Here is a 25,045-nt window from a genome sequence, read left to right as displayed (position 1 = left end):
CTCTCCCTTTTACATGTATAATCTCCTTTTACGAGAGGTAAAAAGGATACAAGTCTATCAGTGGCAAGCTCCCTATATTATCCAATATGTAGTCCGGTTATAAGAAAGACAAAAGGATTATCCAATTTGACCACTAGGAGTGCTGTTCGGGGGCAGCCTCTGGACTTAGTGCTTGCCAAGGTACTTGAGTAGTATGACCTCCTTTACAAAGAATTGTCATTTCCCAGTATCTTAACATTCACTCATCCACTACACTATCACATGTGCCAGTGTAAAGGAGTACCAATGTCCTTCAGAATTATGCAAAATATTTATTTATCATAGGCTTAAAAATAGTAACAGAACACAAAGAATCTAGAAACTACGGAAGTTTAATGAGGACACAGGAATACTTTTTTTAAAACCATGTGGGTATTTTTTTTTTTACCATGGGAGTCGTGTTTATTTCATGGGAGTAGTTTTTTTTTTACCATGAGAGCAGTTTTTATTTCATGGGAATAATTTTTTTTACCATGGGAGTAGTTTTTATTTACTAAAAAAACTACCCTGGTACTCCCATGATAAAAAAAAAAACTACTCCCATGGTAAAACTAAAAAAAAAAAACTACTCCTGTGTTCTCATTAAGCTTCCATAGGAAAGAGTCAAGAAACTAACAGTTCAAAAGTATTTTGATGAACACAGGTGACTTGAAAAAAAGGTTAAAGCTTCAAATTCTACTCTCAGTACAACATTACAATCTATCTAACATGGAGTGGTGATAATAGTCACCCTAGTTTCATAATCTTCCCACTACTCCCTAACTAAAATACTATTATTTGAACACTATTCATACTGCAATGTATTTCACTATACTACTTCATATTTTAAGTTTTTCTTTGCAAAAATACAGCTTTTAAGAATTTCTCCAGTAACAGGAACTTATCATGATTGCCTTTGTCATACATATCACAAAAGTAATACTGTATTACAGACAGCAATGAAAAAAAAAACATGCCATAATGAAGGCATCATCAGCAAAAACTTGGCACAAATCATTACTGGATATTAGATGTAATGTAAAATTTGCTTTATTGAGACTCATTGTAGTACACTACATCATTCATTAAACTTTGCGTTTCAGTTGAACATAACAAGTCACAATTAAACAAAAAATATGAATATACAGTTTTCTGTGCCCTTTCCTTTTATCTTCACTAACTACCATCCTACATGTACATTAAAACTGGAACATGATTAAAAACAAATTTTATATGATGAATGACAACTAATAATGTTGGATTTCTAATCTTAGCTTCTATAAACTGGTGAATGACAAAAAGCTATGAGTAATATGTTTACAGGAAATTGTCACACCAATCCCTAAGGCACTGGTAGCAATCTCCAGCCTGCTTTTTATTGGCACCAGTTGTCTCATTGAGCCAATCACGAAAGAGTTCTTCAGTCTTCTTCAGGATCAAGAACTGGCCAAGAACTATGTATGCCTGCAATGAATAATATCATCATTTACGATCCCTTCAAGACAACTTGAAATACAGTACAGGGTCATCATGGATAACATACCATTCAGGCTCCTAAACCATACATGTATGAGTGGTAGCTGATAATAACATGGCACAAATGTTGTATCTAATTCTTACACATACTATTTCCTTAACAGCCCAGTAAAATAGCACTGCATTATTTTAACATGAATTGAAATTTCTCTCACTTCCTATCACTATTTCCGATGAAAAATAAGAACATTTCATTACAGTTCTAAATTATCTTATTCACTGCTTTTTTGATTGCATGAAAAAGTGTTAAATATTACAACACAAATACATTTTGTTCATTCTGACAAAATATATGAAAACCATTTCTGCTCATTAAACAAGAGAACATGAACAGTGAAATAATGTTCAGGTTAGTTAAAAAATACCATGCTTAAATTGAGTTTGGAAGTTTCTGGATATTTTAAAAGTTGCATTATCTAGGTTTCATCTTCATTTATATGTTTACATGTCCAGCTTCGAAGACAACAGCAAAAACAAACTACAGGATGTAGATGATAAATACAATGGAAAATATATTGTAGAATGGTACATTAGAAATGAATGCAACAGTTTGATTTGATTTCATAATCAACGATACCTCTTTCTCCCAGCTTGTACTTAGTAGTGTAGTAGCAAACACCCTCTAGGGAGAAAGAGGATTTAATCATTCAAAGTTAATCAGGCCAATGAAAACTACAGATTTCACAACAATACCTAACCTTATCAAATCCTTTATCTTCCAGCCTTCCTCCTAGTGCAGGTCCTATTCCAGCTAGTGCTGTAACTGGTTTATCAGCCATGGGTTCTGCCACAAAGTCACGGTGTTTTTGGGATGTTGAAGACATATTGATAAATGTGTACTACTTTGATCACCTGTAAATAATTATAACATTAAGATTAAATCTGAGTTCAACAACTTTGAAAAGAGAACTTAAAATCTAGTCTGCTAAGCTTATCAGTTGTCTTTTCTTTTTAATGTAACATCTGGCCTTTGTAACTTTGGTGCTGGTCCAATTTTTTAGTCAGTTTTGTAATGTATGTTTGTTTTTTTGTCTGATGTGTGATGGTTTGTACATTTTGCAACAGGTTTCATTTGGGAGAACGTGCTCAGCACTGAAATTAAGTCTGTACATGAATGACGACTGAAAAAAGAATGAATAAAACTGGTAAACATAAAATGTAGCTCAGATGTCCCAGTGAAAACATCTATACGTCATTATATGATCTAAATGTAGTACATGTATATATGTATCTCAACTCACTGACTGTAATACTAATAGTGCAATTGAAGTTTGGGGAGTGCTCAAAATTGGTAATTAGGAAAGAAGACACTTCAAGTGCGCCCCCTGTGTTAGTCACCTTGACATTCTTGTTACATTCAACCTCATCATGCTCATAAGTTACTCATTTGATACCCATCAGTGTGGTCTCACCTATCACATTCAAATTTATTATACACTGTGTAGCCTGTCAGTTATACATAAATCTTACAGATTTATTTGGTTTAAATAGGGCCGAGTCTGCTGACCGGCGCCTGTCACTAGCATGACATGCTGGTGACAGACGTGACCTTTGACATAGCATCGATTAAGTGTTTTGTTGTCAAATGCATGTTCTTATTACCCTTAAAATTGATTGACCAAACATATTCAATCCTCAAAACTGTTACATGTAATTTGCATGTGATAGTTCATGTTTTTTCCAACAACAGCGACTTTCGTGACGTACACACATGTACACATTAAAGTTATGGCCGCATGTACATAGGACACGATCCATGTGCAAAGGGTACAGGTAATCAATCTAAAAATTAAAGTTCGATCAATAAAATTCAGTATTGTGATGGACAAGTATAGTGCTATAGTTTTTGGGGTGTCGTGTATTTTTGTTTGTTGTACATGAAATAGAAACAGGTGAAAGTCACATAAAATTGCAAGTGCTAATTAGGGTTGGGGTGGGAAATTTGGTCAAGACACACTACTAACCAGTCTGTGTACTAATGCACATGTTGACGTTGACCTGTATTACACATAGACGTGTAGTTCTCAATTAACTTGTCATGATATGCTACATGATGATGTACAATGTACAATGAAGCAAACTGAATCTTTACAACAATAACAACGTTACAAAGCGATATAGAACAACTGGTTTAGGTTGAAAAAAATACAAATACATGTATCGGCCAACAATATGTAATGTTATACATTGTAGTGTATATTAAACCTAGCTGTACATGTAACCGTTCCCTACATGTCTGTAACACTTGATTTTGGCTTGTAATCCCCAAGTACAAATCTTGCTGCTCTGCATTGTAGGATTTTGGAGGATTTTAATGTTCTTTTGTGTTCCTGGGTTCCAGGCTGCTGATGCATATTCAAGGTGTGGTTGAACTATAGTTTTGTACAGGTTTTCTTTGACAGTCCTAGAACAGTGATGAAAGTTTCTTTGAGTAAAGTTTAGTATTTTGGTGGCTTTTGTGGCTGCATGACATGTCTGCTGATTCCATTTCAGGTTATGTTGAAGTAGTTGAAGTATGCCCAAGTACTTAACTTCTTTGACTTCTTCCAGTGTTGTGCCAAGCATGGTGTAGTTAGTGATTCCAGGTTTTTGTTTACGTGATACTCTCATAACCTTGCACTTTGATGCATTGAACTTCATTCCCCACTGGTTTGACCAGGTGACAAGATTGTCAAGATCTTGCTGGAATGAGATTTCATCTTTGTTTGATATTATGGGTTTATATATGATGCAGTCATCTGCAAATAGTCTAATGGTTGAGTTACTGATGCTGTGATATCATTTATGAACAGGTTGAACATTCGGTTCCCTAACACTGATGTCTTGTCTAATGGATAATTTTTTATGTCAATATTGCACCTTGTCCTGCTTGCATACAGTGTGAGTTGTTCGGTGTTGAGTGATACATCTGCACCGTTTGCAAGCAGGACTACATTGCACCATGGATGTATTAGTGATATTACATCCATGATTGCACCTACATTTGTAGTCCTAATTGCCGACAGTGGAAGTCAGGACTCGAATCTGACAATGTCCCTTGTATGGACATTGTCAGAATCAAGTCCTGTATTCCAACTTCAAGCTGAACTACATTGCACCATGGAGGTAGACGGATACTATGCTACATTGTACCTCCATAGCATATGATTGCACTATGAAACTGAAAGTGTAAACTTCCATGATTCATTGTCTACAGTAGAGAACCTGTATGTGGGATTTACACATTGCAAAACGTAAATTTCAGTCGTGTCTATAGAATTAGTTTTAAACGAACATTTGATGCGATCATTTGGAGGTATAATCACACAGGAAAAGAAACGAAATGTACAGTACTCAAGTTCAACGTTTCAATCAACCCTTGCATGATGGCGTCTTCGTAAACTCTGAACTGACCATAACGTTGAGTCAGCTGCCTTCTTCCGCAATCAGAAATCGTTCTTAGTCAGAGAAATGCTGATATTACCCGGAGTCGGTTAACATGTAGCTTACCTGACAGTTGATAACCTTGCAATTGTGATCTTTGTTGACTGTTTAAGGAAAATGATCCGGGATTCTGTTCAATCAAAGTGCCGCAATGAGGACATGTAGCGTTTCCCACTTCCCTTTCAAATTTAGCCTTTCGTACCCCCTAACTTGATGTGATTAACAACGAAAGATATCGAAAGTAGTTGTGATTTAAGCAAATGGTGATAAATGCAAATAAATTATTATATTTCATAATGTTTTTGCCTTAAGAATAAGATACACTAAGAAGTATTAGTGAATAATGTTTACTAACCGAGGTGTTGTTTGTACCATTTCCCAATATTTCAAAGACCTAAAGGACCTTTTTTGTTAATCGCAATCGAGGCTGACCTCACTTTGACCCAGCCTCACTTTGATACGTTATTGGCGATTGCACAGCATGTCTAAAATCTTCTACGCTGATATTTGTGAAAAATATTCCACTATCTGCGAATTTTACGCGTTGTAACCGTGATTTCCTTTGCAATTATGGAGTTGTAAGCAAATTTGTGTGGTGTTGGCTGTTTTCAGCCCGGACTTCATCGTTTTTGAGGATTTAAAAAAAAAACGCAGTAAACTCATATTGAGTCCTTGTTGAGCAATACCCAGCTCTGTTAAATTTTGACTGACAATCTTTCAGAACTGATATAATTGTAGTTTTAGTTCACAACTAGCGTGAATTTATTTATAGTTTTAAGAAGGACGACCATTTCATTGAAATGTCAAAAGCTACCAAACGAAAGCACGTCTTTGGAGAAGTGCTTGGTGAATATGTCCTTCCAGAGGATAATCAACTGATCGTAAAGGTAAGTTCGCTCATTCTTCATAAGTATATAACATATACCTTGTTACGTCGTGGGAGAAGGTACTAGTATACTTTTTAGCTGGATATTGTAGTTCATAATGTACTGTAGAAATCCAAGCCTGTGGATTGGAGTGGATGTAGCAAATCGCAAAACATTCACAGTTCAGAATAAATGTCCTGTAATCAGCAATCCTACTAGTACTGTAGTAGTATAAATGTCAATTTTTAATCGTTCGCATATTCTCAACAATGGGACATATGGGAATTTAAATTTTCCCAAAATTACTTGTTCCACCAAACCATTTGTAATGTACAGTTTGTTTGTAATGTGATTAAGCAATCTTACTACAAGAAAAGTTTTGTTGCAAAGAATTAGTGCACAGTGAAGATGTCATACATGTACTTTGTTGAGTTTCACTGTACCTGGGTTTGTTTTCAGTGTACAAACTTGTGGTTGTGGTGGTGGTTGGGGGGGGGGGGCTCTGAATTGACACATTTTTATTATTGGCCAAATTATTAGACTGCTTATGAAAGATTAGTTTGACTTTTAACTTGTGTTACTCATGTTATTTATTTGTAGGTCATTGCACCCCGTGGTAATAACCTCCATGAGGTGGAAACTCCAGATGGAGAAAGATATTTAGCCAGTATGCCTTCCAAGTTTCGGAAGAATGTCTGGATAAAACGAGGTAAGATACTCCACATATCGACATACTGAAATTTGTGCCACTAAGAACGTTTCAAGGTAAACTGTGGAAGTCTATTCATGTTGGCCTGAAAGATTTGTCATGGTTGATACTCTTGTCAACCATTTGCTAAGTGATGAATTAAGTCTACTTTTCTTGTGCTGTGGAAATAAAAAAGCTATTAGTTTATGTGTGTCAAATTTCGAGATGATTGAGAATGATATATTTTTCTTTGTGCAGGCGATTTTGTTATTGTTGATCCAATAACAGAAGGTGACAAAGTCAAAGCTGAGATCTTCACTATTCTCTACCCAAAACAAGTCAAGTACATACAGAAAGAAGGCAAATGGTAAGGAAGTGATATACTTTTTTTTTTATACAGAGTCATCGGAGATGCGTAATGTAGATACAGTACAGACATGTATGGGTGCAATTTAGATTTCACTACAGTTCTTTTTAAGAGATTAACAAATGAAAATGTTAACATGATGGATAATGATTACAAATGTACATTTCTTGGAAAGTAATTTGTAGAAATGTTACTAGTTTGAATACTTATGTATAGGGCACCATACCCAGAGCTAAATCTTCCCACATATTTGTTGTTTCAGGCCAGAGGGATTTACAGAGAAATGCAGAGAACAGACAGAGGAGCAAAACATCCTCAATGGGAAATCTCAAGTGAATGGTGGCAGTGGTGGTGGCGGCAGTGAAGGTGAGGAAGAGGATAGTGAAGATTCAGACAATGATGATGACTTGTTTGTCAATACAAACAGACCAAATGTCTTCTATGAAGAATCAGAAGATAGCAGTGATGATGATGATGATGATGATGATGAAGAGGAAGAAGATGATGACTATGGATACAATGAGTATGATAGAAGTGAAGGGCCAGGTAGAGGCACAGAGCAAGATATGGGACATGATATGACTGGAAATGCTAGTAGAGTTAGAGATGTAGATGAACCAGCAGAACAATAGATTGTTGTGGAGTGAGAAGGAAAAAGAAAACTTTTCACAGCCAAAGAAATGAACATACAATTTCAATTCGATAAACACTTGCTGAGTTTATGTCAGTGGTTTCTATGTAATATGTATATGAAAACATAGTGGTGGTGGGGTGGGGGGGGGGGGTTTAATTGAGAAAAAAGTAATATATTGGTGACTACTAATCTACTAATAACCATTATAGAGCTGTGTGTTAGTAGCATCGCATTGTTAACTCTATATATTGAATGCATTAGGACACATGAACATGACTATAATGAAGTGTTCGTTATAGTTAGATTGTCATTATACAAGCTTTTATGGTAAAATAAGTGAATCTGATATAGATGCATGGAAATGACATCATATTACATGATTTCTGACATAAGTTTCTATGTACCAGAAATCATAGTGTTTAGTCTACGATTTGTGTGTTTGCATGTAGTGCATTTAGATACAAGCACAAATCTGTATTTAGCTAGGGGAACATTTTCTTTGGAAATTATGTTATGTTTGTGTTCTTATTAGGAAATATATGAAATATGTTTTGTGTAAAGTTTTCAATATCTTGATTTTCGATTCAGTTTAGCTGAAATTTTACTAGTATCTAAATTGCGTTCTATCCGTTTGTTGTAATGTCCTTTCCATATTGTTTTTGGGTAAAAGAAAGGAGATTGTTCTTCTTCACATGTGGAAATTACCAAAATATGAAGGAATGCAAAATAGGCTGAAAGTAACAATGATGTAGTCTGTTTTACTCAGCACTACTTTTTTTTTGCTAACCAAAATTGATCTGTAACTGAATTGTAACTTTCACTGTGAAATAACACCATTTTCTGTTGTCTTCAGCTGGTGATAGGTATATAAATGTTTCCTATTACATATTTCAAAGAAACTTACACAGTCAGAGTTCTTATGATTTAAAGGGACGTTTTAAGTTGTATGATCAAGTATAAGTAGTATAGATTATAAACGTACCATTGGAAGATTGTGTACTATTTGTGTATATTCATGAATTTTACAGTCAGGACTGACTATACATTGTTTGTCTGTCTGTGATATAAATAAAGTAAAAAATAGAAAGATATGTTTTCTGTATAGTTGTGTAATTTATAAATCATCAAGCCTTCTCATGCAACGCCCGTTCTACTCTCATTCTGCACTGCCTAACAGCCATAATTGAAGATTTGATTCCAAACCCCCATTCTTATATTAACATCCAGAATTGGGATTGCCAGTACCACTGTAGTATAGTGAGATCTCCAAAACACAGGCAGTTGAATGGGGTTTGGGCAGTTTGTGGTAATAGAAGATCAGTCACAGCATAGTATTTGCGAGTTCATCCGTAGGAGGCGAGAGTAGTGTGAAAATACCGGTACAATATTGAAATGGGGGGGGGGGGGGTTGAAATGAGGGTAGATTGGTCCCAACTTTGTTTTGGAAAGTATGTGCCGTATAGTATGCGCATAATATGAGAATACTAGTACAATATTGAGAGGGTATGATATGAGGGTAGATTGACCACAACTTTGTGTTGGAGAGTCCATCCATACAGGATTGACACAAATTAGAAATAGTGGTACATGTACGTGTATATTCAACATTGGTTGATGCTATGAAATAGATCAGATACCTTCCACATCATTCTCCCATCACAGTAACACTTGAAGCATTACTAAAACACACCACAATACTTTTTACTGATAATAATTTCATATTTCAGACCAATAAGTCATAATAGGCAAAATTATTGTGCCAGTAGTTTTTTTTTTTAAAATCTATCTTTTTAGTAATCTTCAATAAACTAAAGCGCAGTTTTCAGACCTATCTTGTTTCCATCATGGTGGTAACGTCATAATTACTAACTGAAAATGCAATTAAAACATAGTAGCTTGTCAAATAGTTTGTCAAAGTATTGGTTTATTTGAAAACTTTTTCTCTGGACTAAACTGTCCAAGACAATGGTATCATTTCACCAGTATTTTTTTAAAACTTGTTATGATACAAAGGCCTTCTGATTCTTTCTGAGTAAAACACGGATCACCAATCTTGACAATGTAATCAATGTATAACATCGAATACAGTATTGAAAGCAATTTAATTACAAAAAATATAAACATAAGAATGCACTGATCCCAAATAAACAATGCTGCATTCAAACTTACAAATCTTCAAATCATCTTTCAATATATTTAGTTTTCTCATATTTTTTTCCTCTTTTTTTTGTAACTATTTTTTTTTGTCGTTTACACATACGTCATGTAATTCTACTGGGGACTGAAACAACCAACAACTTTTTCCAGTTTGATTAACGTCTGATATGGGAATGGAGTACTTTTGATTACATCATTAATGTCTTTGTCAAAGCACATCAACTATTTGTCACATCTTCAGGTCAAGTCTTTCAATGTCAAGGATACCTCGCTAATTTTAGTCTAGAAGTTAACTCAACAGTCCATGATATATCAATTCCATTTTACATGTAACTCTTTCACCTATTTCTGTTTGGATATCAATGGTCGGACTTGCTCCATTCTACTCGATTTCCTGCACCTCTCCACGTGCACCCGAGTGATAGCTAGCTTATGAAGTATTTCATCCCCGGGACGCTGACTTGACAATAAGTTATATTATAAAAAATAAAATATTTGAAATTTAGTAACTACAAAAAAAAACCATGGTTGGCACGAAATCCAAAAAGTCCCTATGTCTCTTGAAGGCGAATACTGATTACTTCAGGAGGAACATGTTGACTTGCACTACCCTACGACGCAGACTGGACTTCTCGGCCTTAGATTGCTTCCTTTCCACGTCAAGTTTGTAACGTGGTACGTCACCACCATGGATCATCAGTTCAGGCAGGGAACCATGACGATGAGCACTGAGTCTTTCACGGGTTGGTGTGTCATGGTCACTCTTAGCTGCCCTCCCTGGTCTCTTGAAAGGTAACTGGTTGATATCGATGGGTGGAAGCCTAGTATCGAGTGCAGGTTTTAAAGAAGGGCTGATGTTCCTGAAAATGAAATTTAAAAAGTTATACGAAATCGAATTTAAAATGTACAAATAAAAACCATTTCAAGCATAGTATAATTATTCTTTTAAAAGATTTTGGTTGTTCTAAATTTGTGCGTTATCACTTATGGGTTTACAAGTATCCTATGATGATCTCTCTTGACGTCGACATACTTTTGTAACTTAATTAGGCATAGGGGGGCTGAGAAAATCTTAATATTGTTATTGATGAATTTACGTAAGACAGACAGACAGACAGACAGACAGACAGACATTGCGATATATTTAGTAACGTTGGCAGGGAATTCCATCACTTTGATTAAAATCTGGGAATTTCACTTCCGCTTTGTTTATCCTTTAGTACGTTCTCTTTTGCTTGGGAAAGGTGGTCTCCCGACGTATAAAGAAAAGATAACGTAAACGGCAAATTAAAATAGACATTCAATATGGTAAATAAAAAATGATCAGATTTAATTAGATTGACATTGATATTTTAATGAAATACATAGAATTGATATACGTTTTGTTTTCTTAGAAAAAGTATCATCTGAAATCTGTTATTAAGATAACCCGAGTTATAATTTTTTTTACGCCAGTTATGCGTCACAAACACTTTTTCGATTGTTACATTTTGTAAAACGTTAACAAGGTACAACATGACAAACCGAAAAAAAATTGTGTCACGGTGGCCACTCAGATTAAATGCATGTCTTTTTAAAAAGATATAGTCAGCATTGAACTTTTAATATTTGGGGTCATGACACACCTGTGTTTGGTTCATTAAATGTGTTATTTTCAAGTCGACTCTGTACAGGGAAAGTAAGGTCAAACAGCACATGTTTTCTTTTGTTTGGCCTAACCACAGACAAGGAAAACATCCCTAGGCCTGTCTTTGAAATTAGGAAAATATTTCAGACTGTCGGAATTTTTGTTTCCTACCTTTGTGGCAACGCGTGACTTTCAATTTGGGGAAATTTTTGATTTTTGTTGTCAAGGTGACTGTCAGCTGAAGTCGTCATTTCAAGTTGACCGTGCTTCTTCTTCATGCTCCGCTCAAAGTTTCTCCGGAATGCGCCGGCTGAGGCAAGTGGTGATCCTATAATGATGTTCGAACCATTGATCTTCAGGTTGTCATCGCTTGAACCAGAAGAATCAGTATCAGCCTGTATTTGCTCTTCGTGATGTGAACGATGAATCGGAGGAAATAATAAACTTTGCTTTTCTGTATTTTCAAAGATACCATGACAGGGTTGGAAAAATTGTGGTAACTCGGGTTCAATGGTCGGCAAATGTAGAGTTCTTGCTGCAACAGTTGTTTCTTCATGAGGCCAAGCCGCAAGATCATTTGATGGCCCTGCACTGTTGTTATCATGCCTACCGAGGTAATTTAAATCTAAATGAGTGATTTATCGTCCATTAAATGTGAACATTCATATTATATTGGAAATTCTTTATACATGAATGAGTTTATTTTCCTTCAGAAAACAGCTAGCAGAAAAGTAAACTTTGAGTATGAAGTACCATGGGCGAGAAACTAGAAAACAGTTTAATAGTCCATCCTTTCGATATTAAGAGTATATTTGCATAGTAATAAACAGTTGATATTGTTAAATATATCTGTCTAACCTACACAGTGAAATACACAGAAAATTAAGTAATATATATAAAGAGCAAGATCGTGTCTGACACTTAAAAGAAGAATTATAAAAAAAAATTTCAGAACATGGATATCTACATGACTATCAAAATATCATAATAGTATACTTTTCGAAAACAGCAATACTGCAATATATTATATTAGATAATATGTATGATATTGATGAATATCAAATCAGGAAACGATAGATAAATAATAACATCAGCTGACCCTGTACCTGTCGGGTTGAACGCAATCACGTCGACTGGCTGTGTTGAAATATTTTGTAGATCGAATTCCATCGATCATTGCTGTGGAATATGACTGTCTTTCAAAATGGAGGAGACACGTTACACTTGAAAGTGAAAATAGTGTCTCAATAAAAGATATGTTCAAACTTACCAAGGACTCTCCGATGTTTTGAATGTAACCGTTTTTCGCTTTCCGTCTTTCATTGTCATCGATAATGTTTTTTTCTCCGCCAATTGTCGTAAACTTTGTAGAGGCTAAAGTAAACTATAGACGCTTGTAAAACCAATGATGTTCTGAAGGAACGTCGATTTTCACGCCGGCAAAAAGAGATGAATCCACGATGAAATTCTATAACACTTTTTGGGGTGAGATGGGCAAAGTGCGTTTCTGTTAAGATACGCTATTTGTCAAGAGTAATACTTTATAACCTCTTATTTGGCAAACATCTTTATGTGAAAGTATTGATATCAGAAAAATAAAGTTCTTAGTTGAAAATATGAATGCAGCAGTGACAGTTTCTTGAACATTTCAATCGAAATGTCACCTACAAGAAAGTGGTAACTTCTGATTGAAACTTCTGTCCACTGATAGAACGTCGCTCCGCGAAGCTTGAGTAGTCATTGTTATAATGAGATAGATATAATATTTTTCGTCGTTTTGAATATGTGGTTACAGTTCACAATCACAATCTGTTTAACTATATTGCAAAAGTAAGAATGTTTATGTATAACCTTGCTCATTTTGTCTTTTTCGAAAGAATCTAAACTTCTTTTCGAATACCAGGGCAACCACCAACATGTAAACGCGTCCGTAGATGGCGCACTTCACGTTGATATTTTTTTCTACTTCCGTACATGCGCATCTCAATCATTAGCGTCTGTTCGTCGAAGCCTTTGAAATTTGGAGCTCACACCTGCAGTGTGAAGATCTGTCGCATTGTAATTTGTTGAAATGCCGTCGATCGACGAAACGGGCGACAGCGAGACAGAAGACATGGAGCAAGAACAGAGCACCCCAGACAGCGGTAAAACGAGTGATGATAGTGACAGCAGCAGTTCGCCGTCCGACGAAGATGATGACAGTTCTGGTAAGCCGTGCTTGTTCTGCTTGTTTGGGTTTTCGTTCTGTACACACGTACATTATTAACGCCACTGCCTGTCTGAAGTCGTGGGAGTTTTCATTTTCGTGACCTAACGACAAAATATAAAGAAATCACAAATTACATCAAAACAGAGAGATCGCACACGATCGTAATATTAAGAAATAGCATACGTATATCAAAACGACTACGAATTGCCTCTCTTTTTCAAATTTCATTGTGTTGTTGTTTGGGACACGAAGCTAGCGAAATGACTCGATTTTATCCCACGGCATTGTTGTTTCGTCATTTCCACTTTGGGAGAGAATGTTTACCGGCCTGTCGTGTGATGATAAAATTGTGATTTTTTACTTGAATATGTCAAGAAAAACAGCTGAATGGCACCCATTGGAGTACATGTAGGCTTACAGTACATGATGCAGTGGCTACTACACGTACACCATGTACACTGGACACCACGTTTACACAAAGTCAACATTATTATGCATAAAATCAATGAGTTATTATGTGTGATCGGAGTGTGACAACAATTTTCGCACTTCTTTCCTAAGTTTTCGACATCTATATGTCTATACCTCACAGCAGTAATATTGTTTCTTAACAGTTAACTGCAGAATATCTTGGAAATGATACATTGAATGGCTTTAATTCTAAAAAACCCCACCTCTCCCTCTCCCCAAAAATTATGATCCGAGGCTAAATTGTTGTTATTCTAGTAATTCATATACATGCATTGTTGTGTATTAAATTATTATAAATGGTGTATTATCTACTTCATGGTACATTCATATTTTCAATAAATACCTGTTGTTGTGGGATGTCTGAGATTGTTTCACTTCAACTTTGGATAATTTCAAAGTAACAACAAAGCCACCAACAGTTATGCCTAGGAACATCCAATTTAGTAGTTATTTACATTTTTTTACATGTCCAATTCTTTATTATATATTATTTGAGATCTGCTTCATTTTCAAAATTGACATCCTGTTGATGGCATTGTCTAACAAGTGTTATTGTATAATATCCGTAAATTTAGTATCGAAAACACTAGGACTTATAACTTCAACTTATGTGTGGAGTTTGTCATGGTCATGAATAGCTTCAATTTTCAGCATTTTTACAATGACAATTTGTTCTTTTAATCAGAAATCAACATTTTTATAGTTCACTTGGAATAACAATTGTACTTATGTTTAGAATATACTTAGACGGAAATATACACTGTCTGTATGTGTTGGCAAGTGAAATCATGGATTGTCCATAACAACAAATTGTTCAGTCTTGGTTGTATTGACTGATGGTTATGTTTATAAAGAAAAAAAATCCCTCCTTACACATTTACATGTATATTCAACAGATATGGATGAGGGGATTTGTGAGCAGAGGAGAGGTGAATGCTTGGATGACATGACAGATCTTGAAAGACAGTTTACAGATCTCAAAGAACAGTAAGTTGTTCAGTAACTTTTCTTATCTTTTGACTTTGCTAACACTGTAACATATATATACACATGGTGTGTGGTGTTAAGTGTGGCATTTGAATGAGTCTTTGTGGTGAGTTATCTGCAGCAGTCCTTTCACAAACAAAGGAAATGAAAGTGCAACAGAAAAGACATGAGTACTCACACTGGCATGCTTATGAGTCATATCATTAGACTTATTATTACGGATATGTTTTTTTCTGAATCAACTAAATTTTGTAAAAATATAACTATGTATTCATACGATTTAATTAATGCCTACTACTCTGTAAATAACAGATTATACATGGAAAGACTAAGTCAGGTGGAAGCAAAGTTGATAGAAGTGAAAGCAGGGCAGGCAGAGGAGTATTTAAAACCTCTTCAGGAACTTGAAGAAAATATGCATATTCGGACGCAGGTTGCTGGAATTGCCAGACAGCTTAGACAAGCTAATATCAAAAATAAGTATGACTGTGAAGAAAAGGCTGCCAAAGAAAATCATGAGGTAGGTCCTATTTTGTGTTTCTCATTATCATCACGAACCCATAGCAATTAAAACTGTTTGGCAAGTTGACCTGAGAAGTATGGACAAATGTAAGGAAATATGACAAGTGGTTGAAATTAAGTCAGTCATGGTATTTATAACAAGTGTTTTTTTAAAGAGTTTATTTGAGTCTTTGCAGTCGCTACCATTTTAAAACTGTTTTACAGGAATGTGGAAATTTGAAACTGAGATATGTGATATACAATATACAAATTACTGTATCCTGATAACTAACACCTCACACAGAGAGTCCAATTTCCAATTAATGACACAATTATCTTGGACATTGCTGTAATATGAATTTACATTGATTTGAGTTTTATTTTCAAAAGACTGGCAGTCACAATATAAAAGACAATTGACTTTGAATACCAGTAAAGGTGTCTCACATCAAAAGATAATTACCAGTATGTAACGTTGAATAGCTGTTTTCACTTTGTTAATTATGTTTTCCTTTTCCCAATAGAGTGATAAAATTTTATTACATGATCAAATACGGTCTGATATTGAAGAGAAACTCAGAAGACTAGAGGAAGATAGACACAACATAGATTTAGGTTCAGGTAAGATATCTGATATTTCATAAGTAGATGCTGTCTTTTTAAATTTGAAGTATTGCCAAGAATGTCGATGCGTACTGACATACCATTGTAGATACACAAACAATAGTGTTCAAGCTAGGGAGTATGGTTTCAACCGTTTGATAAGAGCTACTAAAGGAACAGGGTCCTAGGTGAGAAATATGGCATTTCATAAACGTTAAGTTGTGGACAGTCTTTTTATGGTTTTATACATGATTATATACATTACTAAATATCATGTCTGTGTTTGCTCATTTGTAGATTTTTGGAATGATTCCAGTGTGGTCAAAAAGAGTCGAAAGAAGAGTGATTCTATGACTGGAGAGAAAAAGAAGAAAGCAGTTTCTGTCTCAGATATCCTTTCAAATCATAAATTTTGGTTTGTGTGTGAATGTCAGTGACACTACACATGCTAAAATGGTACACATACAATGAAAATGAGTCATACGTTGTAGTGAATCAGCTTTTACAAGATTTCATATGAAAGATGTGGAAAAGAAGTGTTTCCTTACACTTTGTGTGAGATTAATCCTATTTCAATTCAGTCCAAGGGACAGATAAGATCAGATAATAACAAATCTCATAACCTTGATATAGTGTGAAAACAAAGGGTTGTTAAGGTATTTGACACAAGTAGTATCACCTACATATATTTTCAGCTTTATATATTGGGTCATTTAGGGTCATGAGAATGATTTAAGTTACAGATGACCCCAAGTAAATATTTTTGATCACATGAACATCTACATGTATCTCCTCAAATCCAATGTAATGTCTATGCTTTAAGGACACTCTTCTTATTCCTTTATCAGGAGGGGAGTTCCTCAATAGAATCAGTCAAGAATTAGCTTTTTCTGTTTCAGTGGAAAGTAAAATCGTCATTAGTTATGAATAGGAAAATTGTTCTTGAACCATGTGTTGACCACAACATCAATTCTGCATCAACAATGAATTTGTTATTCTGATGAAGCTTGATACTGTACCAGGATATGATCAAAAGGTCAATGGCCTTTACTACGCTGATCTGCTTGTATGTGATAACATTTGTCGTAATCATAACAATGTCATTGTAATGAAATGAAAATGAAGTATGTTTGTGTCAAATTCTCAGTATCTACAATAGAATTCTACCACCTAGGTATGTCATAAAAATAATGACTATTCAATTTCTTAGTCGACACCATAACTTCAACCTGCTGCACATGCATTACTATTAATAGGTACGCATAAGAATGAGTTCACCGGCACATGTATTACTATAGGTACGCATGAGAATAAGTTCACCTTTTTGTTCTATTTTGACTCTCTAGCATGAGATGAAATGCTATTGCAGGTATCACATATTTGATTACATGCCAGAGCATTGAGAGTTTTGTGTCAAGTATGTAATATGCATATAGGAGAAAACTGTAGAGATGTAGTAAGTCATTGTTTGAATCCTGGATTTCCTTAACATTATTACGTCCATATATTGTATATATGCTAAGGGATATTGATATTTTAGAAGATTGGACAGCCATAAGGAAGGTAAGTTATATACTGATGTATCTAGAGGATTTGTTCAGGTTTGCCCAGACAGCAACAATAATAAATAAAAGAAACTGGTATTTTAATATTTTAGATTGTCAAGGAAATTCCATATTTGCCATATCTTGATAGGTAATTATTATTACAGAGGGGACATTTATTTTATTTGGGCAATTCGGAACTAAATCGATTTGGGATTTCATTGCTCATCAAATGTAGGGATTTTCAAAATGTGTAGCAAGTATAAAAAGTATTCATTTTGAAATCAAAGCTGCAATTTTTTAACCATTTCTTTGACCTATATACATAATTTCACATCTTTCCTGTGTATATCTATCCATCCATCTGTCTGTCTCTGTCTGTCTGTCTGTCTGTCTGTCTGTCTGTCATTCTTGTTCTTGTCTATGTATTTGTGTGTGTGTGTGTGTGTTTATTTTTCTGCGTGGAAATATTGAATATGGTATTGCCAACATTTCCAAAGGTAAGTGAATGGTAAGTTACAGATTGTAAAAAAACATCTTGAAGTCAAAAAGTACATGTTTGTGAAAGATAATTGTAATCAAAGAGAGAATTGCTATGTTTTAAAATCTTTTCTCTCTGTCTTCGGTCATGTAATGTATATACATTTTACAAAAGGCAAAATGGATGTATATTCCTTACTAGTTGTACCATCTCTCTTTATAATGACTAAAGATGAAACTGAAGAGAAATTACTGCCACTGTCTGATGATAATTGTCAACTTTTCCCCCCACTGAATACAGGCACGAGGTGCTGCTGCAAGAAGGAAAACAGAACGTAAGTTATGTGTTGTGTAACTTAAATTTTATAATCTTGTAGGTCTTATGTATGGGCATAATGAATATGTCAGGTTGTTAAGTAATTTGTAACATGTAAGAACTTTCCTATGAATGGTAATATCTCGTGAAGCAACATTTCACTGATATATCTGAGAATTCTCAACAGAATGACAAATCCAATTGTGTGATTTTGAGTTTGACTCTTGTCAAGTTAGGCTATGGAATAGTTTCTAGTAAATGTTTATAACCAGCACAATACCCCTCTAGTATAGAATTGGTCAGTTTAGAATAGCTTTATAGCGATGACATGTATTCATGTTCATTGTCTCTACACTTATTCTGACATCAGTGGCAAATTTGTGCACACCCCCAAATTATGGCATTGAATCATTTGATTTGTCTACATGTAGCTGTTTTGCTAGAAATCACACTGCCACTAGTGATAATTCCAATTAAACATGTTTCCAGAAGTACACTAACTTATGTAATTCTTCATGTAAACAGTGCAGTATTCAGATTGGCTTACATCACTTTTACTGTGCAATACAGATATTGTAGGAGATTGTCTTTTAGAGGAATGTACACTTTCTCACATCTCAATATAAATACCCATGTTTATTTTGGATATATGTCTTCTTTAGTACTATTAATGGAACTACTTGTTTTGAGGGTTTGTCATGACGCGCTGGATACTAGGAGGATCCATTTATTTCTGAGTCTGAGATATGTGACAGCAATCATGAAAGATAACTTTCTGAGAACTTTCAGCTATTATGTTCTAAATAAAATATTGGAAATGATAATACCTATTAAACTATATACCTGAAGACGTTTCAGGCAATAGACTTCTTCCAATGTTTATTTGGGTGTGTCAGCATTCGTAATGGATTAACCGACCAGTCAGTGCAGTACTGAACAGATCAAATACACTGCGCAAAACCTTCAAGTGTACTCACAAGTGTTCATAATAAATCAAGTGTGGAATGATGTACATGTAAATTGTTTAGTGGTTCCAAATGGCTGCAATGTCTTGAGTTGAACATTTATTTTCCACTCTCTGTGCACTCAATAATAATACAACTTTCGCTTTTTTTCTATCTTTTGACAATTGTAGATGTGTACAGAACAGAGAAGAATCCTTACAATGCAAGATATGAAGATGGTAAATTATTTTATGAAGGTATCTGGTACCAGAAGGGACATCGGATTGTCATTGACAACAAATATGACTCTCCACTCTCGTAAGCAATCTTCTGGACCTTTTTCCAGCCATCCACAGTGAATCAAACAAATCCTAGCACAATGCACCACCACCTTGTACTGTTCAGTACATGTACTTTGCTTTCTCTTTTGTTCATCCTGTTTCGATTCTGCTAAAAACAAAGTCAAAATACTTACCAGCAACAAATCTTAGATTCTTGTCACACATCAGTGCTAATGAAATATAAGCAAAAAAAATCTCCATACTCATTTAGGCCGCAGTGAAAATTGAACCGTTGGAAGACAAAGTGTTTGACAGTGTGTGTCTATCCATGTCTATGCCTACATTGAGGTTTTGAGTAACTGTTGCATTATAGTTCAGAAAAAAACTTCATTTTGCAAAGAAAATAGCACTTGGTCAGGAAGATGTTATCCTGTACCAAGCCATATTAGTGCATAACTAGGAGTCAATATGAAATGATACACTGTGGGGTTGGAAAGTAGGATAGGATAGGAATACTTAGGTTCATAATGCAAGATGATTAGTTTTGTTTTGTTGATGTCATAAACTGTACTGCTCTACCCTACTAATATCCAATTGTTGTCAGCATTATAGTATTTTGCAATATGTTTTAGACCCACTTGAGGCAGTATGGTATGTGTCACATAATAGTAGTAATCTTTGCCATGCCGTCAACATAACAATGACAACATAAATATAATTGTACACACTTTGTTTAGTATCCACTGAATGATAAGAAATTGACTCATTTCATGGTATGTTGTAGTTAAGAACTTCAAGCTCTGGTGTTTTCCAAGGTCACTGACAACCCTATATACCCATTGTTTTGTTCTGAACAAACTTTTTCTAAAGGTCTGTCAGACAGCTAGTCTTCACACCTTAATTTAATACTAATCCAAACTGGGCCTTTGATATTATATTCAAAGATTTTAGTATAATATATTTGTCCAAAGTGAGGTGACATTAACTTGTACATAATTGTATGTATCTAACACATGTGACACAAACAGCTGTGTTCAATAGACCTGAAGTGTACTGTTCCATAGATGTGATTGTAGTAACTATATCATACCACACCACATCACACACTGCCCCACCGCACTACACCGTACTCCATCCCACCCCACACCATACCATTTGGATACACTGTTGTTTACATCAAGCTTTGCAGATGGTTTTCATAAAATATGTAACATTTTTGTTTCAAGATAAATACATAATGATAGTAGTTTGATAACACAATGACAAGGCTTCCTTCAGAACATTATCTAAACAAAAGCAACAAACAACACCTATTACGAGAAATGTATTGATATGCCGATTGTAGGATGTCTAACGATAGTCACTCAGAATTCACTCAGAGTCAAATTAACAAAAATTGTGATGAGTTTCCTTATTCAGTAATAAACCCAGAAGGATTTGACACAACCCAAAATACACAGCACATGATTCAAACAACTCATTACCCATGGCTCATTAAAAATTTGTTCAAAAAAATAAGTCAGCTGGAGTAACATAGACAGGTCACAGACACTTTTCACAATTTTTTAGCACCGTCTGACAGAGTTCTCGTAAATATGTCTGCTCACCAAATGACAAAGTGTTCTTTTGTAAAGTGACAGTATTTGCTTCAGATGCTGTGAATAACTTAAATGTCATCACAAAGGTATGTAAGGATATTTGCACAGCAAGGTACACAGATATGAATGTGTTGATGATTGTACAAGATAGTCAGTTTATCTCGGTGTACCCGTCACGATAAGAGAATAATAAAATTGGCTATAAACGTTTGACCAGGTTGTACATTATGGTATGCTTCATTGGGACTTGAAAACACTGTGTAGCAAGGGCTCATACAAGACTATATCAGTTAGTGATATTAAATGAATACAGTCAAACATATCAATTTATCCACAGTAAGAAATGAAATTTAAACAAAGCATGGCATTTATTTATAAATTATAGAATGCTTATTGCTGCTGACACTTTCTGTGCATAACTTTCTACTTCACATCAATCTCTTCTGGGTATAAAAATTGCCTGTACCTGTTGTTGATGTTGAGATGCTGTGAATGTAGCCTTTTTTCATTGGAGTGGCCATATACCTAGATAAATAGTACACATTTTTGAAAATTTGAATTCCTTGGGCCATTTTTTTCACCCTATTTGTTATCATATATTTTATACTTTTTATAGAGTATTTTATATGAACATAATTCTTTAGAAATTATATTATTTGGTGGAGATTTCAAATGTTCCTTTAGTGGCCCCCTACCATTTGTGAGTTTTATATAGTTTGTTTTCATTTTTGTAAGCGACTGGTGTTTGCTGAATGATGCCAAGAACTTTGTGTTGAACTTGTCCTTTATTCTTGTCCTTTCATTAAATACTGACAGTGATGTGTCTCCAATTTCACCCCCAGTGCCTCAATAACAGCAATTAATACTGGTGAAGTATGGGTGAAGAGAAACGATGGCAGTAAATCCAAACTGTACATAGCACAACTCCAGAAGGGGAAATACACAATCCGGCCTACCTCCTGATAGCTCAGGTCACTTACTCTCAAATGGTCCAAGAAGAGAACTATTTAAAAATGTAGAAATACCACTTTTTTGTAGTTTTTAGTTTGTAAATATGTGCATAGAAGGTAGAAACTATTGGCAACTGAATGTGCACTTTGCCATGTCATCTTTTGTGTGTTCGGATACTAGAAGTTTTTACTCAACATGTATATCCAAATGACAGATCTAGCCAACCAACAAATGAACTTTGTATTGTGAAACTATGATCTAGTCTTCATCTCAGGGTGCTGTACTGCAGTAATTCCTTTCCTATGTCTAGCAATAAGTCATGCATCCAGAAAATGGAATTTATTGGGCATAAATTGTTATTTTGAATAACAATAAAAAGGGCTCTTTGTTTAATAGATAGTTTACATGAAAAATTTTGAAAGTGATAATATGTCCACCACCCCCACCCCCAAATACCCTCTCTATAGGGGTGTCACGCCGAAGTACATTTTGTCAACATTTATATGGCTTTGTCAACCATATATATTTAAACTGTTGTTGAAAAAATTACTAAGGTAATCATTCAATTCAACTATCTTTTCAGCTCAAATATACAAACTTGAATACTCATGTTACATTTCCAAAATCAAGCATATGCTCCAAAAAGCACATGCCTCTTTGCTGTCGCTTTAACAAGCACTGAGTATTTGATGGTAGATGGTATCAATTGTATGTCTATGAATCTTACACCAATAATTACTGGATTCCACTGTTTCTTATGGTGTATTGTACCATTTCTTAGTTTATGATATGGGAACTTTTGGATGTGGTGGTTCTTCCCAAGTCATTAGACTAGAATCTAATCAGTGGTTTCTAAAGAACTGTTATACCTTTTTTTTGTAACAATATTGTTATATATAGATAGATAGCCAGTGAGTCTGCAAACATAATCTTGTGAGAAATGGATGTGAATCATTCTGAACAGATATCAATTTTATCACTTCCTAAGTTATGTATCAGGAGGAGATGAAGTGTGGCTTAGTGAGTGTCAGGCTGTTAAATCATCTCTCTGTAGAAAAAGAAAATATTGGAGGCAGTGACTTTTCAGATTCCAGTAGGTTACCTTATGTAAATATGTGAGATTCTGTTATGATAGGTAAAACTCTGTGATTTTGTGACATCATCATGTTGTCATGGTTTCACATGGACAGTATGGTAATTCGTGTCATTCTTTCCTCATTAGACATATGGCTGATAGAGGGCAGCAGACTAAGTATCATCTATAGTTATTGTGCATCTTCATATAGAAATGAGAGAAAACTATTGCAAATGTCTCATAGGCTAGAAATTTTGCCTTCTTATTTTTGTATCATTTTGAAAAAGCTGCTTGGAGGTGAAATGTTTCCGTCAAATAAATTTCTCATGAAAGAAAGATAATTTTGCTGGCTTTCCTGTTGACTTGTCTATTTTAACACTGCCATTGTGTGAACTACCAGTAGAATACAGAATGATTATTTACATCTCAGGACAAACTCATGATACACCAAGTTTAGCTTTTCAGGGTACATCTGTATTTACTTTCATACAGAAAATTACGCCATACTCATTTTGCAGCCATTTTCAAAAAGAAAGTGTCACAAGAGGGCAGCACCCCACACAAGGAAAAGTGAGGGCTAAAATCACATGGCAGTACAAGAAGCAGACAACAAATGTGGCTGAAAACAACTTCAAAAGTTCCTGAAGATGACTTGATCTGAAGGAAAACTTAGTAGAATCATAGACATCATCTATGGTAGAATTTTTGTACTGGTTGAGAACGCCACAAACCTTTACCATGAAATACAGTGACACTATTTTACTACACTATTATGACCCTCACTTCTGGTCCAAAGTTGTCTCCGAACAGCACTCCTAGTGGCCAAACTGTACAATTTTTTTTGTCTTTCTTATAACTTGAATATGGCATATTGGCATAGGCTGTAGTATAAAGTACACTCAAACCTCAGGAACTGTATGTGCTTAGAGTGGGCAAATGTTAAAATTGATGAAATAGTCGTATGTGGTGCCCTGCTACAGGTTTTAGGAGTGAATAACCAAGTTATTTGCAAATAAAGTAGACTAAAAGGCTGGCTTTCAATTTATCTATCCCTTTTCATCTCGTTTTTGCTGTTGTACTCAAAGTGGTGTACTGTTTTATGTACAACAAAAGATGACATGTCAAAGTTAGTTTTTTTTTTGTAGATTTTTAGAATCAATGACATCATAAGATGTTAAACTGACTGACTGTAGTAGACGAATGCAGTGTCATACTTCCATTTTGTAATAAAACACTAAAAAAGTAAATCTTGTGTTGCATGTATTGTTTTATTGGCGGAGTGATACAGGATAATGTCATATCATGTATGTAGTAAGTTGCTGTGTTGTTGTTGACATGTTATCAGTGGTGGATGAGTTCAAAATTTGACATGGCATAACACCACAGGCATCATTACAGCACTGGCCAAGACACATGTACCAGCAGAAATACTAGTATATGCTCTGTCTTGTGAGTATGAAAATTTTGTACAAGATGTTGAAAACTTTATATTGTACAATGTATTAAGCTAAGATGAAGAAGGCAGTTTTATCGTTAGTCCTGGACCTGGAAGAGTACAAGTAAACATATACCAACAATAGAGAATATTTGTACTGTAACGCCAGTATATATAACATTACATGTAATGACATTTTAACATGGCTTCCAGAGGATACAATTCATACCTTTCTGTAGACATCTGCAGTGGGTACCAAAATAACTTTAACATTTCTAGAAGCACAGCAAATTATTAGATAACTGAGTTGTCTGACGATCGCACTATGCGTGAA

At 34.9% G+C, this 25,045-nt stretch overlaps 2 protein-coding genes across 3 annotated transcripts; one reads left to right on the top strand and one right to left on the bottom strand.

The window, feature by feature from the left end:
* Window positions 1-322: 322 nt before the first annotated feature.
* LOC144452402 (barrier-to-autointegration factor-like) lies at window positions 323-5,387 on the bottom strand. 2 transcript variants are annotated; one of them, XM_078143503.1, is made up of 3 exons: window positions 5,333-5,387; window positions 2,253-2,406; window positions 323-1,482 (listed from the first exon to the last, which is right to left on the bottom strand). In XM_078143503.1, exons 2-3 carry the CDS (start codon window positions 2,376-2,378, stop codon window positions 1,336-1,338), a joined length of 273 nt encoding a protein of 90 aa, XP_077999629.1. In that variant the 5' UTR covers window positions 2,379-2,406; window positions 5,333-5,387; the 3' UTR covers window positions 323-1,335. The 2 variants fall into 2 exon arrangements, with proteins under 2 accessions (XP_077999629.1, XP_077999622.1); XM_078143496.1 differs by lacking the exon at window positions 5,333-5,387 and adding an exon at window positions 5,044-5,179.
* A 62-nt stretch (window positions 5,388-5,449) lies between these two features.
* LOC144449640 (breast cancer metastasis-suppressor 1-like protein) lies at window positions 5,450-24,488 on the top strand. Its single transcript, XM_078140217.1, has 13 exons — window positions 5,450-5,864; window positions 6,444-6,552; window positions 6,790-6,898; window positions 7,161-7,421; window positions 13,459-13,523; window positions 14,893-14,983; window positions 15,296-15,503; window positions 16,009-16,105; window positions 16,385-16,477; window positions 17,586-17,650; window positions 18,413-18,446; window positions 19,563-19,689; window positions 22,093-24,488. The coding sequence occupies exons 1-13, from the start codon at window positions 5,778-5,780 to the stop codon at window positions 22,211-22,213; spliced, it is 1,467 nt and encodes a 488-aa protein (XP_077996343.1). The 5' UTR covers window positions 5,450-5,777; the 3' UTR covers window positions 22,214-24,488.
* The last annotated feature ends 557 nt before the right edge of the window (window positions 24,489-25,045 follow it).

This window comes from Glandiceps talaboti, chromosome 2 (genome assembly GCF_964340395.1).
Source record: "Glandiceps talaboti chromosome 2, keGlaTala1.1, whole genome shotgun sequence".
Taxonomy (NCBI): domain Eukaryota; kingdom Metazoa; phylum Hemichordata; class Enteropneusta; family Spengelidae; genus Glandiceps; species Glandiceps talaboti.
Note: the sequence above shows the minus strand (reverse complement) of the source record. Positions and strands in the feature narration are given on the sequence as shown.

What these genes read in the sequence shown, in the direction of transcription:
- LOC144452402 (XM_078143503.1), bottom strand. Translation starts at nt 2,378, where the DNA reads ATGTCTTCAACATCCCAAAAACACCGTGACTTTGTGGCAGAACCCATG. An exon ending in AAGATAAAGGATTTGATAAG is followed by an intron (nt 1,483 to 2,252) that starts GTTAGGTATTGT and finishes TATTCATTGCAG; the next exon opens with GCATACATAGTTCTTGGCCA.
- LOC144449640 (XM_078140217.1), top strand. Translation starts at nt 5,778, where the DNA reads ATGTCAAAAGCTACCAAACGAAAGCACGTCTTTGGAGAAGTGCTTGGT. An exon ending in GATGACTATGGATACAATGA is followed by an intron (nt 7,422 to 13,458) that starts GTATGATAGAAG and finishes CACCCCAGACAG; the next exon opens with CGGTAAAACGAGTGATGATA. An exon ending in CAACATAGATTTAGGTTCAG is followed by an intron (nt 16,106 to 16,384) that starts GTAAGATATCTG and finishes GCTCATTTGTAG; the next exon opens with ATTTTTGGAATGATTCCAGT.